General features: G+C 42.2%; 1 protein-coding gene across 11 annotated transcripts in view; it reads left to right on the top strand.

Annotated features, from left to right (window-relative positions):
• Positions 1–17,280, top strand: part of herc1 (HECT and RLD domain containing E3 ubiquitin protein ligase family member 1) — a 231,321-nt gene that overhangs the window by 207,925 nt on the left and 6,116 nt on the right. For all 11 annotated transcript variants that reach the window (XM_041178586.1, XM_041178583.1, XM_041178585.1 and 8 more), the window contains 9 exons: positions 5,061–5,230; positions 6,369–6,507; positions 7,933–8,102; positions 8,216–8,385; positions 8,546–8,711; positions 9,054–9,130; positions 11,842–12,094; positions 12,431–12,583; positions 14,974–15,279. In XM_041178586.1, the coding sequence (XP_041034520.1) occupies positions 5,061–5,230; positions 6,369–6,507; positions 7,933–8,102; positions 8,216–8,385; positions 8,546–8,711; positions 9,054–9,130; positions 11,842–12,094; positions 12,431–12,583; positions 14,974–15,279 (1,604 nt within the window). The remainder of the gene's footprint in view (positions 1–5,060; positions 5,231–6,368; positions 6,508–7,932; positions 8,103–8,215; positions 8,386–8,545; positions 8,712–9,053; positions 9,131–11,841; positions 12,095–12,430; positions 12,584–14,973; positions 15,280–17,280) is intronic.

The following is a 17,280-nucleotide window of genomic DNA, read 5'->3' as shown; positions in this document are numbered from 1 at the left end:
CAATACCCCATCAAGCACTGTAAGCGGCAGTACCTTTCTATCATGTGCCATTGTTTGATTATCTGCATCTCTTGATCAGAAAATCTCACTGGTACCGCACCCCTAAACACACAATACACTCCTCTTAATTTGTTACACTCTACATGTCTACTTCCTGTTTTATTCACATTACTGAATTGGAATTACTGGATAATTTGATTTTCTTTTTTCGAGCATGAAGAACAGCTTCAGATTATTGGAAGTAGACTGTATTTTGCTTTAGGAAGGTATTGTTTACAAGTCAGTGAAGAAATGTCACTGAGCAAACCTGGGATTCCCCAAAAGGGCAATTTGTGGGACAGAGTTGAAGTACTTGGGAATTGGTGGTGAAGAGAAAAAGGCTGGAATTCTAGAGGTATGGGAGAAAGGGAGAAATTTTTGCAGCTGAGAGGAAAATCTCAGTTGAGGTCGGACAGGAGATGTATCAGTTCCGGGTTAGTGATGGAAGGATAGTGTTAATTTTTGAAGTGCCTTAATCGCAGGACTTAATGATTGAAGTGGTGTAAATTGATAGAAGGGAGATCAGAGCAGGATTTCCAGCTCCACCATGGCATCAGCAGAATTGCTGACCCTGGCGGTAACCACAGGGGAAATGACTTCTCCCATTCCAGGTCAGCAAAACTCCAGTTACAGATCTGTGCTGTCTGCTGCAAGGACATCTTTACCAAAGGACTGGCACTGTTAGTGATAGTCAAGGTCACTTTGCACCTCTACTTTTTCACTGCCATCTTTTGCTAGGCATGCTACGTTGCTGCCTTGTGGGGTCTGTGCTGTGAGTTAGTAACTCATGCTTCCGTTTGCCAGCCATGAACTGGAGTTTGGGTGCTGAGCCATTAATGACTCCCCCTCGTTCTTTCCTGCCTCTGCATTTCTTGAGCTTCCCACTGGATTTTATTAGTAACTTTTTTGCCCAAATATAATTTAGAGAAGTTGAAATACCTTCTTTTAAAAGTTTAAAATAGTTTGAAAGGCTAGCAGTGTTCTTCCTCTTTCTTCCCCCTACCCATCCCTTCCATGAAGGATATTGTTTGCCTTGAAGCTTCTAAGTTTCTGAAGAATATTTCTGGAGATTGGTATAGGGATTAAAAATCTAATTAATATCTCTATGGAATTTTATAGTCAGTTTATTAATCAATTAGCTGAGCACACCCTGACCAGATAGAATATGCAAAATTATCAAATCAAGACTCCAATCATCAATGCTTCAAAACTGTGGCAATAGTGCTTTTTGAATTCCTTTTCATTCATTACAAAATAAACTGAGAGAAGCTAGGTGTTAGAGATGGTTAAACGTACATCACTGAAACTATTTACCAACAACACAGTACAGCATAAACTAATCAAGATAGCCCTAAAATTGACAACAGTTTACGTTTCGAGTCCTCATGACCCTTCGACAGAACTTGAGTTCGAGTCCAAGAAAGAGTTGAAATATAAGCTGGTTTAAGGTGTGTGTGTGGGGGGCGGAGAGAGAGAGAGAGAGAGGTGGAGTTGGGGTGTGGTTGTAGGGACAAACAAGCAGTGATAGAAGCAGATCATCAAAAGATGTCAACAACAATAGTACAAAAGAACACATAGGTGTTAAAGTTAAAGTTGGTGATATTATCTAAACGAATGTGCTAATTAAGAATGGATGGTAGGGCATTCAAGGTATAGCTCTAGTGGGGGTGGGGAGAGCATAAAAGATGTAAAAAAAAAACATTTTTTTAAATTTTTTTTTTATAATGGAAATAGGTAGGAAAAGGAAAATCTATATAATTTATTGGGGAAAAAAAGTAAAGGAAGGGGGAAACAGAAAGGGGGTGGGGATGGGGGAGGGAGCTCACGACCTAAAGTTGTTGAATTCAATATTCAGTCCGGATGGCTGTAAAGACACTTCCTCCTACCTCTCCCTGGACCATGACCCCACCACTGAACATCAAGCCATTGTTTCCAGGACTGTCACTGACCTCATCTCCTCTGGGGATCTCCCTCCCACAGCTTCCAACCTGATAGTCGCCCAACCTCGGATGGCCCGCTTCTATCTCCTACCCAAAATCCACAAACAGAACTGCCCCGGTAGACTGATCGTCTCAGCTTGCTCCTGCCCCACAGAACTCATTTCTCGTTATCTTGACTCCCTTCTCTCTCCCCTTGTCCAGTCCCTTCCCACCTACATCCGTGATTCCTCTGACACCTTACGTCACATCAACAATTTCCAGTTCCCTGGCCCCAACCGCTTCCTCTTCACCATGGACGTCCAATCCCTCTACACCTCCATCCCCCACCAGGATGGTCTGAGGGCCCTTAGCTTCTTCCTCGAACAGAGGCCCGAACAATCCCCATCCACCACTACTCTCCTCTGTCTGGCTGAACTTGTTCTCACGCTGAACAATTTCTCCTTCAACTCCTCTCACTTCCTCCAAATAAAAGGTGTGGCTATGGGTACCCGCATGGGCCCCAGCTATGCCTGGCTCTTTATGGGGTATGTGGAACATTTCCTTGTTGCAGTCCTACTCCGGCCCCCTTCCACAACTCTTTCTCCGGTACATCGATGATTACTTCGGTGCCGCTTCATGCTCTCGTCGGGACTTGGAAAAATTTATTAATTTTGCTTCCAATCTCCACCCCTCCATCATTTTCACGTGGTCCATCTCTGACACTTCCCTTCCCTTCCTTGACCTCTCTGTCTCAATCTCTGGTGATAGACTGTCCACCAATATCCATTACAAACCCACCGACTCCCACAGCTATCTCGACTACAGCTCCTCACACCCCGCTTCCTGTAAGGACTCCATCCCATTCTCTCAGTTCCTTCGCCTCCGTTGCATCTGTTCCGATGATGCTACCTTCAGAAACAGTTCCTCTGACATGTCCTCCTTCTTCCTTAACCGAGGTTTTCCACCCACGGTCGTTGACAGGGCCCTCAACCGTGTCTGGCCCATCTCCCGCGCATCCGCCCTCACGCCTTCTCCTCCCTCCCAGAAACATGATAGGGTCCCCCTTGTCCTCACTTATCACCCCACCAGCCTCCGCATTCAAAGGATCATCCTCCGCCATTTCCGCCAACTCCAGCATGATGCCACCACCAAACACATCTTCCCTTCACCCCCCCCTATCGGCATTCCGTAGGGATCGCACCCTCTGGGACACCCTGGTCCACTCCTCCATCACCCCCTAATCCTCAACCCCCTCCTATGGCATCACCCCATGCTCACGCAAAAGATGCAATACCTGCCCCTTCACTTCCTCTCTCCTCACCGTCCAAGGACCCAAACACTGATTTCAAGTGAAGCAGCATTTCACTTGCATTTCCCCCAACTTAGTCTACTGCATTCGTTGCTCCCAATGTGGTCTCCTCTACATTGGAGAGACCAAACGTAAATTGGGCGACCGCTTTGCAGAACACCTGCGGTCTGTCCACAAGAATGACCCAAACCTCCCTGTCGCTTGCCATTTTAACACTCCACCCTGCTCTCTTGCCCACATGTCTGTCCTTGGCTTGCTGCATTGTTCCAGTGAAGCCCAACGCAAACTGGAGGAACAACACCTCATCTTCCGACTAGGCACTTTACAACCATCCGGACTGAATACTGAATTCAACAACTTTAGGTCGTGAGCTCCCTCCCCCATCCCCACCCCCTTTCTGTTTCCCCCTTCCTTTTCTTTTTTTTCCAATAAATTATATAGATTTTCCTTTTCCCACCTATTTCCACTATAAAAAAAAATTTAAAAAAATTTTTTTTTACATCTTTTATGCTCTCCCCACCCCCACTAGAGCTATACCTTGAATGCCCTACCATCCATTCTTAATTAGCACATTCGTTTAGATAATATCACTAACTTTAACTTTAACACCTATGTGTTCTTTTGTACTATTGTTGTTGACATCTTTTGATGATCTGCTTCTATCATTGCTTGTTTGTCCCTACAACCACACCCCCACTCCACCTCTCTCTCTCTCCGCCCCCCACACACACACCTTAAACCAGCTTATATTTCAACTCTTTCTTGGACTCAAACCCAAGTTCTGTCGAAGGGTCATGAGGACTCGAAACGTCAACTCTTTTCTTCTCCGCCGATGCTGCCAGACCTGCTGAGTTTTTCCAGGTAATTCTGTTTTTGTTTTTGTTTTGGATTTCCAGCATCCGCAGTTTTTTTGTTTTTATCTAAAATTGACAACGTTTGTTAAACAGCACAGGTTACATTGGTATTCCTCTGGTATTGTTTTATGGAACTTGCCATCCATTGCTTGTGTGCATCATTGAACCCTTTGCCACCTCTCTGCCCATTGACCTAACCGTGCATCTCCTTGGATTATTGAACAAGGGTTAGCATCATTGGCCATTGCAATTTGGTGATGTAGATGAGCTTTGACACCTTAGATAATATTCCACCCTTTTAAATCATTTTCCATATGATAAGTAGTGTCTCACCCACACCAACTAGTAGTAATTTAATTCTGAAAATGCTTTCTTTTAGAAAGCCTTGTGGTGAAAGTGAATTTAAAAAAGTGAACTGATTTGCTTTTGTCTGCCTGAATTTGAAAGCTGCTCAGTTATTTAGACTGACTTCAGCAACTCACTGTTTGTGCTCACTTCTGTAAATTGCTGCATCTGTTTAATAGACTAGTGTAGCACACTAAACTAATGTGACATAGGTGCATTGTAGAAATTCTGTTTGCTATCAATGTTAATAAGCAGGTTTGTCTGCACATGGTACACTATTACAGATTGTCTGCACTTAAGGTCAGTACATAGTTTGCATCTGGGAGCTGGTTTTGTGGTTGGCCTCAAGAAAACTACATGGAGAAGCTTAGATACTAACCTTTACTTTTCCTATTTGTATAATGGGGGAAAGGGAGAAAATCATGTATTCAGATGGCTTTGTAAAGAAGCAGTATCTTAAGAATGGTCTTCCTCTGCCAAATTTGGTTGAATCTGTTCATTTATGTTTGGAGGTGGAAATGATCTGAAGTTGTCTTTAGAGTACGCACAGTATGCACTGTTCAAAATCTGATGGATCCTCTTCTATGCTAACAGACCGCCTGATTGGCTTGCCTGAGGGCCGTGCCCGCAATCATAACAGGCCTCAGCTAGTACCTGCTTTGAATGGAGTCTTTATTGAGGATATAGTTGTGGGTGCTGAGCACACACTGGGCCTTTCCTCACCTGGAGATGTTTATGGATGGGGCAGCAATTCAGAAGGGCAGGTAAGAAATCTTGACAGTATGGACACCTCTTTAACCCATCCATAATGCAGGTTTTTTGACTTGGGCTATGACCACAGAACTAGAGAACATAAGTGCAAAATCGACTTGACGCAAGCAAGGAGATTTCCTATTGTGAAACATTTTCTCACTAACAGCAGTTGAGGATGTGAAAATATAAACTCCTTCAAAATAAACAAACCAGAAAAGAAGTCTCATTGGGAATGATATTGAAGGTTATAACAAACTGTAGACTGAGATGTCATATCCTTCATTATACTTCATGGGGTGCAGTGGTTCCTGAGCTGCTACATTTGGATATCTCTCCTGGAGATGGATAGGTATTGAGTTTGACCCGACTACTTTTGGAGATCATGTGTGTAGAACACTGCCCTAGCAGATTAAGTAGAAAATTGAGATGATGCGTGGAGGCCAAGAATCCCAGGTGTTGGCCTTTGTCTACACCAAACAGGGGCATTAGTATCAGGGGGAATGGCTGGGAGAGAGGAAACCCCCCATTCCAGGACTTTCATCATCTTCAGCCTGGGAATCTGCTAGAGTACATTGGTGTAACCCATGAAAACAGGTACGCTGGCTGGAGGGATCAGGCCTCCATTTACAAAGATTTTTGGCCAATTTTACAGGGAATAATGGGAATAGTTACCTTTTTTTACTGGTACTTCTAGCAACCCCCCAGCCCTGCCCCCTGTCCTACCCCTACCTTGACCAGACACCTGACTGAATTTCCAGTCTTCCACTGACTGGGAAGTTGCCTGCAGTGTCCCACTAGTAGCATGGATGACCATTATAGATATTATAATGTAGTCTCCATAATCCAGGGTCCACAGCAGAAGTCACCATCAGGCACTACATGTGCACGCAGTTTCTAATTGCAGTGACTGTGGGTGGGTGGGTGTGTGGGTGGGTGTGTGTGGGAGCGTGGAAGGGTTATGTAGCTACAAACAGAATTATCTTTACCCTTTTATATAAATGTAGTTAGAAGCATTTTAAGATGAAAACTTACTATCAAAAACATTCTAAGCACAGATTCAGCAGAAAAATAAGTGCTTAGAGGAAGGTTTTTGTTGCAGTGCCTTGTCTCCACTTCTCCATTTCTGTTCCTTCTTTACCTCCTATTCAGCTGGGATTGGGCCATACCAATCATGTAAGAGAGCCAACTCTAGTCACCGCACTCCAAGGAAAGAACATTCGGCAGATTTCAGCAGGCCGTTGCCACAGTGTAGCATGGACAGCCCCTCCAGTACCACCAAGAGCACCAGGTGAAGAGATTATGGCTTATCTTTCATTTTGCTGTAGGCTATAACTAGTGAAGGGTTTCAGTGATGAAAATAGTTACGTCTATCTAGTCAGTGACTAGGAGTTAGTTTACTGTACTGAATATTAATTGCACACAAAACAAAAAAGGGTTTTTTTTAAGTTGGCCTTTATAGATTTTTAACTTTTACTATAGTTTTTAACAGTATGAATGTAAAATGTCTTGTGTCAACTTTATCCTAGAACATTGTTAATGTTCCTTGTTGAGCAACGGTTCATTTAAATGAGCCACTGTCATCAGATTGACAGGTAACAATAATAGTTGAAAGCACTTTTGTTGGCTAAGGTAGGTAAGTTATTTATCTATCTACTGCTGATCAGTTATAATCGGGGTGTCTGTCACTTTTGACAGTATTCTAGGTCTAGGTAAAGTTGACTTAACCAAGCAGTGGTTGTGTTGACACTATCTAGGGGGAGATTGTGGTGTCATGGCAATGTGGAATTTAAATTCAACTAATAAATCTGAAATATAAAGCTAGTCTCAGTAATGGTGACCATGTCAGCCATCATTGAGTGTTTTAAAAACCCACCTCGTACACTAATGTCCTTCAGAGAAAGAAATCTGCCATCCTTTCCTAGCCTGGCCTGCCCGACAAGCGACTCCAGATCCACAGCAATGTGGTTGGCTCTTAACTACCCTCTGAAATAACCTAGCAAGCCACTCGGTTCATGGGCAATTAGGGATGGGCAACAAGTGCTTTTCTTGCCAGCAATGCCCACATCCTGTGAAAGGATAAAAAATAAAGTTACTATGTTAGAAATCCATATATGTCCTTTCCTCCGTGTTCTCTGAATGAATGAATGAATAAATAAATATTGACATTAAATTTCCTGGCTCCGTTGATGTGCGTAGTAGTGCAGAGGTTATGGTACTGGACGAGTAACCCACAGAGTTCAAATCTCAACATTGTGAAATTGAATCCAGTAAATCCTGTGACTGAAACTAGGCAATAAATGGAACCTTGCCAACATCACCCACATCTCATGAACAACTTTCTTCGAGAAAAGAAATCCATGTAATTGTGTTCTGGTGAAGTGTTACACCCCCAACATAAACCTTTCCAGATATTAATGGACTTGATTAATTTTTTGCTCTTGTTTATTTTTATTTACCCTGCTTCCAAATAGGGTTTTTCTACGAAGCAAGAATGTTTCACTTTCCTCGGGAATCGAACATTCTACTCCACATCAAAGCAAGTAATCCAAAAAAAAACGTGGGCAGCTTGCTTTAATGTGAATAATTTTAAGAGTCTGGATTGTGTAGTGAAAAACTTATTTCCTAAATGCATCCTGCGACAATGGGGTCAGTGTTCTGCTGGAATGAATTGTGTTGTCTGTCTAATGTGAAAATCTGCTCCTTCTCTTGACAGGTGTGTCTGTGCCTCTGCAACTAGGTTTGCCAGACTCTATTCCACCCCAGTACAGCTCATTAAAGGAAACAAATATTGAAACAATCAGGGCCAGGCTACGTTTGCTGTATCACTTCTCAGACCTCATGTACTCTTCCTGGAGGTTACTTAACCTTAGTCCAAACAATCAGGTTAGTAATGCCTGGAATATCTAAATAGGAAAACTAACACCTAATAATAAAGCTTCAGTAAATACTTTACAGATTTAAAAACATATAATGAATATTTACATCTGTAATTACAGAATAGTACATCTCACTATAATGCTGGAACATGGGGAATAGTCCAGGGACAACTAAGGCCTTTGCTAGCACCAAGAGTGTACACTCTTCCTATGGTGCGTTCCATAGGAAAGACAATGGTGCAAGGCAAAAATTATGGCCCCCAGATCACTGTGAAAAGGATATCTACCAGGTGAATGTTGTTAATTTTCTTTACTGTGCATTGTTTCACTTACCTGTGTAAAAATGCTTATTTCTACAACTTAAAAGCTCCTGTTTATCTTTGTTGTAAATGATGAAAACCATTTCTATAGTTGGCAGCAATATTTCACGGCTGTTCTGTCTCCCAATAGGGGCCGCAAATGTAAGCCTATCTTTGTACAGATTGCTAGACAAGTGGTTAAACTTAACGCATCAGACTTGCGATTACCTTCACGTGCTTGGAAGGTGAAACTGGTGGGAGAGGGTGCGGATGATGCTGGTGGAGTATTCGACGACACCATCACAGAGATATGTCAGGTAATTAAACCACGTGTTTCGTCTACGTTTTTCTAATCAATGAAAGAATGAGACTGAATAACTGCCAATTGGATCTATTTTTTCTAAAGAATTTTAGTAAGAAACAGCAATGCGTTCCAGGTACCTTATCTAAAATTACAAATTGCATTTGGACCATGGATAAAGTTAGTTAAAATTACAGCAAATTTAAGATTATTGTTGCCATAAGATTAAACATTTTTCTTCAGTGAATTAGAATCCATAATTGGGTTTTGCGTGATTAGTTGCAGCATCTGATATTTTTACTTATTGTTCAGATCAATGTGTATGAACTTTTGATTCTCTAAAATACAATTTAAACAGGAGCTTGAGATGGGGATAGTGGACCTTCTCATTCCTACTCCAAATGTCACGGCTGAAGTAGGCTATAACCGAGACAGGTAAGCATCGTTACTTCATTCTAGTGTAAGTTTTGTTGGTTACGTACTGATAAGGAAGGACGTTTTTTTTTTATTCTTCATATCGGAAGGCAGTATGATGTTCCAAGACTTTTATGGGACACTTTCCTGTGTTCCACCACACCACACTACTTGTCAGCACCACTGTTCTGTTTACTCTATGCAGATGAGGCTGTGCTGTCCTTCTATTTGGCATGTGGATAACTCTTAGTAAATTCTAATAATAGTTCAGTTTGTAGGAAAGAGAATCCTTGGACTTTTGTCTACCTCGAGTTTCTTTGAATCTTCTTGACTTTTGCCTTGCACAAGATTTACAGCTTTGCACTGTCTGAGTTTTGTCAACAATCCCAAGACTGTAGATACCAGGCACATGTGTGTTAAGGCAGGCAGAACAAAATTCCCACTAATTTCAACCCCAGACTCCTGGATTGAATATGTCAGCTAAATCCTACCCCAGGTCAATTAGACTAAAGTCCATCCTTCAACCATAAGTTAAACGATGCAACATCGTTTAATGCTGAATTTATTGGTTGTGGTGATGGTGGGGTTCCTTCTGCCAGTAGAAACCAGGCTAAACAGGAGCTGAAATGAAAGCAGCACACTGTTGCCACCCTGTGGCCTAGGTTATGTCACTCACTCCCTGGGTGGTTGAGGCACACACCTGAATTGGGTGGTTACCTCAAATCTACACCAGTCAGACACCTATCTCTTAGTTGGGACCAAGAAGACAACATACTGAGCAGAGTAATCACAGTACATATTCTGCTTGGCAGAAGCTGAGGCTCCAAAAGATAAGTACAAGTTGTTATTCTTGTGGGGCCAGGAGGAGCAGGAATGCTTCTCTGGACCCCACAAAGAAAGTCAGGACTGCTGGTACCGCAGGCTCCTGTCCAACGTTCACTCCCAATCCCTTTTCAAAACTATTCCCCCGCCCCACCCCCCACCCCCGCCACCACATAACTTACCTGAGGGGCAGCTGGAGAGTCTCCAGGCCGCTTGATTTTTTCCAACTGGAACCAGTGAGTAGGCTTTGGAAGTCCAATTCAGGTTGAATTCCTCCTATGTAGAAGTAGTGTTGGTCATGTCATAAAGATTGCCAGACCGTCATTATGCTCAGTCTCGAGGAGCAGGGGTCTTTTATTTCTTGAGCATTCCTGATCAGTTCCTCCCCGGTTTAGAGAACTGAGATAAATAGCTAATGCATTTATTGTAGCAGTCAAACTAAATGGTGGTGATGTGCTACCAAGCTTTACCTTTTAATAATGGGAACCGTCTAACTAAACCAGACCCATCTTTCGATCAGAGAGTGAGAACTAACTGAGGGAAGAGGACAATCCTCTTTCTGCATATAAAAAGGTGAGGAAAGTATGAATCGAAGCCTTGGCTCAAAGGAAGTCTTTAGTTGCTTCTTTGAGTGGGTGAATTCCCCATTAGCCATTCTTCAGTGTCAACAAGGGGGCAGTTTCATGAAGATTCTCGTCCTGAGCTCTTTCCATTCTGGCATCAGACCTCGCGGTACTTCAGACAAGCAAAGAGAGCCTGAGCAATCCACCTTACACCTGAAATTTGATTGTACTTCTGGAGTCAGAGCCTGAGCTGACCCCAGAACAAAGTGGACTAACTTTCTCTGGAGGAAAATGGTGTCACTGCTTCTGTTTAACACAGTGTGGTACAGGATCTAAGTGATGAGTTATGTGGTGATTGGCAAATCAGGTTAAAATTAAGGACGAGTAGGTTTTGAAATGCCATAAATGTAATATTTCATGGCTGAAGTAGTGCAAAATGAAATCAGATGCTCCAGGAAGGCTGACTTCTTGCATTCACCATGGTGCACTGACTGTAACTAATCTCTGATGATGTTCCCTTTTGTGTGGCCCTTTAAATTGTTTTGTGCGATCATGCATGTGCAGTAGCTTAAAGGGGCTGACTGGTGCGCAGCCTGCGCAGGGGCTTTCAGGTTGCCGCACACCCAGGGAATATTTGTCCCTGGTGCAAGATTGTACGTGGGTTTGACATTGGCCATGAGTAAATGTGGAGCAGATTGTATGTACGTAGTGTACCCTATAACTGGTACTTTAGGATAGTCTTGTATTATCGCTTAAAGTGTGCTGCATTTTACCATATCTATAGTTACTGTCCACAGCACTGATCCCAGAAGTAGCTCCTGTTGTGCATGCTGTATGTCTGTTCTTTAGGGAGGTGTGGTGTGCCACCCAGGGCAATCTTCCTCATGCAGTACCACCTCTATTTTACCAACTATCAGAGCTCCCGCTGCCACTCCACTTCATCACCTTTCCCACCAATTCGATCAACTGCTTCCACGTTTATTTAGCCTTCTCTTGGAGTTTTTTTTCCAGCCATTTCTTCTCCCTTATTCATCCAATGAAAGGCTGAAACAACATTTTCACCCCCAGTGTAACCATTTCTTTAAACTTAAGTTGCAGTCGTTAAGGATGGCCCGTGTAGTTTTCTTGACTGTGTATGGCTGAGAGCTGTCTTGAATAAGTTAATGGGGCCTGTCTTGGAAATCCTGCAAAATCAGCCCCGTGCAATATCATTGAAAGCTTAACCATCACTAGACCCTGGTGCCCAAATTTAATAAAGTTCACCCTTTTATTCAGCAAATTATTGAGCAACAATAACAAATTATTGTTCACCCATTTTAAAAAGGAACATTTATTTTCTTCCTACAGGTTCCTCCTCAACCCTTCAACTTGTTCAGATGAGCATCTAATGCAGTTCAAGTTTTTGGGAATTCTTATGGGTGTTGCCATTCGTACAAAGAAACCATTGGATCTCCACTTAGCACCAATGGTATGGAAGCAGCTTTGCTGTATTCCACTTTCTTTGGAAGATCTTGAGGAAGTAGACTTGCTTTATGTACAAACACTTAACAGCATTCTTCACATTGAAGATGGTGGGATTACGGAGGAGAATTTCCATGAGGTTAGTATTTTATAAAATAAATGGATCATAAAAAGGAAGGCCTAGTTTTTCCCTTGAGCTTCAAAGGTCTCTTTCCCCTGTGGAATTAGGGATTTTTAAAAATATTATTTAAGGCGTTTATGAATGCGGAGTTGTTGGATATTTCTAACATGTAGCCAGTATTGACCTTCACATGATGATATTGCTGACCAACCTCAAATTTTTTTGTGTTTTACAAAATATTCGATGTTGTGTTAGTAAAATCCAGAGTTCATATCACCAGTTTTCTTGTTGTATAAGATGAAATTTTCAGTCTCATTGAGTAAAAGAAAATAACAGTTCTCTTTTGTGTTTCAGATGATACCTCTTGATTCTTTTGTGGGCCAAAGTGCTGATGGCAAAATGGTTCCCATAATCCCAGGTGGGAACAGCATCCCACTCACCTTTTCCAATAGAAAGGAGTACGTGGACAGGGCAATCGAGTATCGGCTACATGAAATTGATCGGCAGGTAAGTGGAACACCAAAATCAGTTCAATAGAACAATTTAGGTCATGGTTTGATTTCTTACACAGTGCATCAGTTTGACAGAATAATTGGTGCTGGGTTCAAATATGGAGTCAGAAAGCAATAGTTGTTATCAATTATGTTCTAGTCTCCTTCATCCCTTCTAATATTTATTTTTGCCCTATGTCCATTTTTATTCCTTTCTGAAGTGCCTTGGGGTATTTTTCTACGTTTATTAAAGATACTTGTTGCTATTTTACCAACCCCTGTGACAAGATCCATCTGGCATTACTGAAGATCAATCAACCTTTGGCTTTCTCTTCTTTTACAAAAGTGTTGAAGGCTGTCATGAAGCCCTAGATTGCTACCCAGAATTTAGGTCCCAGGCTTAACAGCTGTTTACCCTCCAGCTTCCCCAGTCTGCAGGAACACCCACATAATTCAAAAGCACCAACAAAGGAGTAAGCTTCAGTATTGATGCTGATCTCCACAAGTGACTGCTCCAACACACCTCACAGAAAGTGGAAGGGGCTCTTCATTTCCTGCTATGGAGAAATGAAAAAAAGAGAGTATGTTCAAGTATTAACACTTTCTTAATAATTTTCAATACTTGGAACACAAGAGTGTGTTTGAGGAAAATTAGTGATGTAACGATAACGAGGCTGAAATTGCAGTGGCCAAAGTGGTTGCAGAACAGTTGGATCACGGGCCTGGAAGCAAGAGATCAGGGGTGGAACCCCCTTTCATGGGTCATTTTTCGGGTTGGCAAATTGCAACGAGCAGAGTGCCAGAGGGATCAGTGCTGACACCTCAAATCATTTACAGTCTATTTTAATGACTTGGATGAAGGACTGTATTGTAGCCAAATTTACTGACGGTACAAAGTTAGGGAAGAAAGCTAGTTGTGAGGAGGATACAAAGAGTTTGTAAAGGGATGTAGATAGGTTAAATGAGTGGGCAAAAATTTGGCAAATGGCATGTAAGTTTGGGAAAATAGGTTGTCCACTTTGACAGGAAAAATAGAAAACCAGAAATTATATAAATGGAGAGAGATTGCAAAATACTGTGATACAGAGTGTCTTGGGTGTCCTTGTACATGAATCACACGAGGTTAGCATGCAGGCACAGAAAGTAATTAGGAAGGCAAATGGAATGTTGGCCTTTTATTGCAAGGGGAATGGAGTATGTAAGTAAAAAGTCTTGCTACAACTATACAGGGCAATGGTGAGATCACACCTGGAGCACTGTGCATTGTTTTAGTCATCCTAAGAAAGGATGTACTTGCATTGGTAGCAGTTCAGAGAAGGTTACTAGGCTGCTTCCTGAGATGAAGGGGTTGTCTTATGAGGACAGGTTGAGCAGGTTGAACCTATACTCATTGTAGTTTATAAGAATGAGAGGTTGAAACATATAAGCTTCTGAGGGAGCTTGACAGGGTAGATGCTGACAGGATGTTTCCCCATATGGGGAAATCTAGAACCGGGGGCACAGTTTGAAAATAAGGGGTCTGCCAATTAAGACAGAGATGGGAAGGACTTTCTTCTCTGAGGGCTGTTAGCCTTTAGAATTCTCTTCCAGCGAGAGCATTGGAGGCTGAGTCATTGAAGATATTCAAGGCTGAGTTAGACAGATTTTTGATCTACAAGGGAGTCAAGGGTTATGGGGGACAGACAAGAAAGTGGAGTTAAGGCTGCAATCCGCTCAGTCATGATAGTATTGAATGGCGGAGCAGGTTAAGTGGGCTAAATGGTTTACCTCTCCTATTTCTTATGACATGATTCTGTATTCACTGGCTCTCCATTGCCCCAATAGATTGGCTTAAACCTTTGTCCCTGTAATCTCTGCCCACCTCCCTCTAGAGTTTTGCCTCACGTGCTTTGACCTCCCTCATTTCAACCATCAGCATTGCACTGTCAGGCAAACTTATTAAATTCCTCAGCCTGGCTTAATTTCTTTTCACTTTCAAAAGATTTCACTTAGATATTGCTTTTGGTTCCATCCCTTAACTATTTTCCCAATTCCTGCCCCCCTGCCTCCTTAGGTTGTTTTTCTACTGCTTCCTTCCATCATCGCAATATTATCTACCTTTGGTCCTCCCTCTTCACCCTGCTCTATTACCACCTCAAGATTTGACTTCTCCAATGCTCTCTCTCTATCTGCCATTGATGAACAACTTGTCTGGAGTGCTGCATCCCACAATTAATCTTATCAGGGGAATTTTTGATGTTCACACTGTTCGTAAAAGCTGGAAACGGATTCGTTCCCAAGCTGTCATAACTCATTTCACCTGGGGAGGAAAAAACTGTAAACGTGTTTGCTATTTTTTTTGCAAGTTTAGAAAGTGGTTGATTCTCTTTTTGTTAAAGCACTGCCTTTTCTTGGCTATTCATTCAGGTGGCTGCTGTTCGAGAAGGGATGTCTTGGATCATTCCAGTTCCCCTGCTTTCTCTCCTTACTGCAAAGCAGCTGGAACAAATGGTTTGTGGACTGCCAGAAATCTCTGTAGAAGTCCTAAAGAAGGTTGTGCGGTATCGAGAGGTTGATGAGCAGCATCAGTTGACCCAGTGGTTCTGGCAGACATTAGAGGAATTCTCCAACGAGGAACGAGTTCTTTTCATGCGCTTTGTGTCTGGAAGGTCTCGTCTGCCAGCAAACACTGCAGACATCTCCCAGCGGTTTCAGATTATGAAGGTTGATAGGGTAAGAACTATTTATTTTCTGCATGAGAGTGTGTGAGAGAAAGGACATTTATTGGTTTTAAAGTTGGTGCTCCTTTGAAGATCAGCACTCTGAAGCTATGTTACGTCAAATGGACCACTCAGCCCATCCAGTCTGTGTTTCCTCTTTTTGACCCACAATCTAATCCCACTCTTCAGTTTCAATGCCCACGTCCCCTAAGCAAAAGCACTGGAGGTGAATAAAAACTTCCTATAGCACGTACCTCTAATTGAAGGTGGTGAGTATCGAGATTATTTTAGGCCATTGTTTTTGGTTTGTGACTGGAATTGTGGGTGGGTGAGAGGGAGACAGTGAGCAGGTTAGTCACCAGTTATAGTGCCAATCAGGAAGGAGAATCAGCTTCCCCACTATTATCTGTGTATTTCTGTTGTCTGCCTGTGGCAGGGGTCTCATGTTGGCTGAAGGAGGTATAACTGTGTCTACCTTGATAGGTAAGATGCGGTACAGGAGCACACTGTTTTAAGTTGTAGATCCATTCCTGGAATCTACTACTCAAATCAAAGCTACCTACCATAGCAAGTTTTCCCATTTAAATGTATATAATATCAGGAGATGCACTCCCAATTCAAGATTCTTGACCACAACGCATAACAAACATGAAATACAGTTCATTTCTAAGCCAAAAGTAAAACCATGCACACAATGTGCAAAACACAAAAGCAACACTCACCATCAATGGGATAGGAAGGAGTTACTGGGAAACTGAAGACTGAGGCTTTTCTTCTGTCTGACTTTTTGATACCTGTACATCTTGAACAGCTTGGCGAATTGCAGGTTGTAGAATGCTCAAATGGATTGTTGCACAATGTGCTTTTGTTTTTCTTGGTACAACTCCCTGTAGCAGCTGGTGACCCTGTTAATCTCTCTGCTGACCTTTTAAAGTCCTTTCCAAAGAAAGATCATTATCTTCAAAAATTTTCAGTGCTCCCTCAATGAGCTTGAAAGCCTTCAACACGTTTTACAATGTTAGTTGTTTGCTTTGTGGTGCTTCCTCCTCCTGTGATATTTTAAGGAAGGTATTCTACACACTTCTTTGGTGAATTTGTTGAGGCTCGAAGGATGTCCTGAGTCATTACCCTAAAGTAACAAAGTTTTGTGTGCGATATTTTTCAGAGCATAATATTTCTTGATAGCTGGACAAAAATTCACTTAAAACTACTTGAAAACACATTCATCATCACCCAAACTTTGACCTCCAGGTACCAAAGGCACAGGAAAATGTACCTTGCTGTAACTCTACATTACCACTTAAAAAATCCATGAATCCTAATCTTGAAGTCATTGCCACTCAGTATCAAAGTCAACCGAACCTTAACTGGCTTGAATCCTGAGCAGCCCTCCCTTCAGTTGAAATAAATGATCTGCTGAGCTTACTCTTCCAAAAAAGGCCCGTCTCATTCACATTGAAGATTTGCTGTAGTGTGTAGTCTCTTCATCAATGAATGCCTTAAACTCGGTGGGTGAATTACTGGCTGCTATGTTACCCACACTCGCAGCTTCACCACTCACCCAGATACTGTGTAGGCTATGGCTACTTCTCTTGAATCTATCAGCTACGACTTGTAATAAAAGATTTGATGATAGAAGAGCTCTCACTACCTTGCTGTTTTGGGTTCATAAACAAGCTCTTAGCTTTTCCTTGGATAGTCGATGTGTTAATAGGCAATTTCCTTTGGTTCTGGTCCTCACTCGATCCACACACACAATAATTGTTCCATATTTTCTAACATGCTTCACCTGGTACAAGTGATCTTTGTAGTGCTCGGAGAAGTTGTACTCTGCCCACTAGACTTTATCTTATCTTTGTTTTTCTTGGTGCCTTCTCACCAGCATCATCATGTCATACCACTTAGTTCCTGTTCCAATGTAATGGTTTACCTCTTCATTTGGGGAGTAGTGGAGTCATTGTCATTTAATGCATGTTTGCTAGCCATCTTGTAGACTCCTGTAGTGTGTAGAGTT

Source organism: Carcharodon carcharias, chromosome 32 (assembly GCF_017639515.1).
Source record: "Carcharodon carcharias isolate sCarCar2 chromosome 32, sCarCar2.pri, whole genome shotgun sequence".
NCBI classification, from domain to species: domain Eukaryota; kingdom Metazoa; phylum Chordata; class Chondrichthyes; order Lamniformes; family Lamnidae; genus Carcharodon; species Carcharodon carcharias.
The sequence above is the reverse complement of the archived record's forward strand: the minus strand, read 5'-3'. Positions and strand labels throughout refer to the sequence as shown.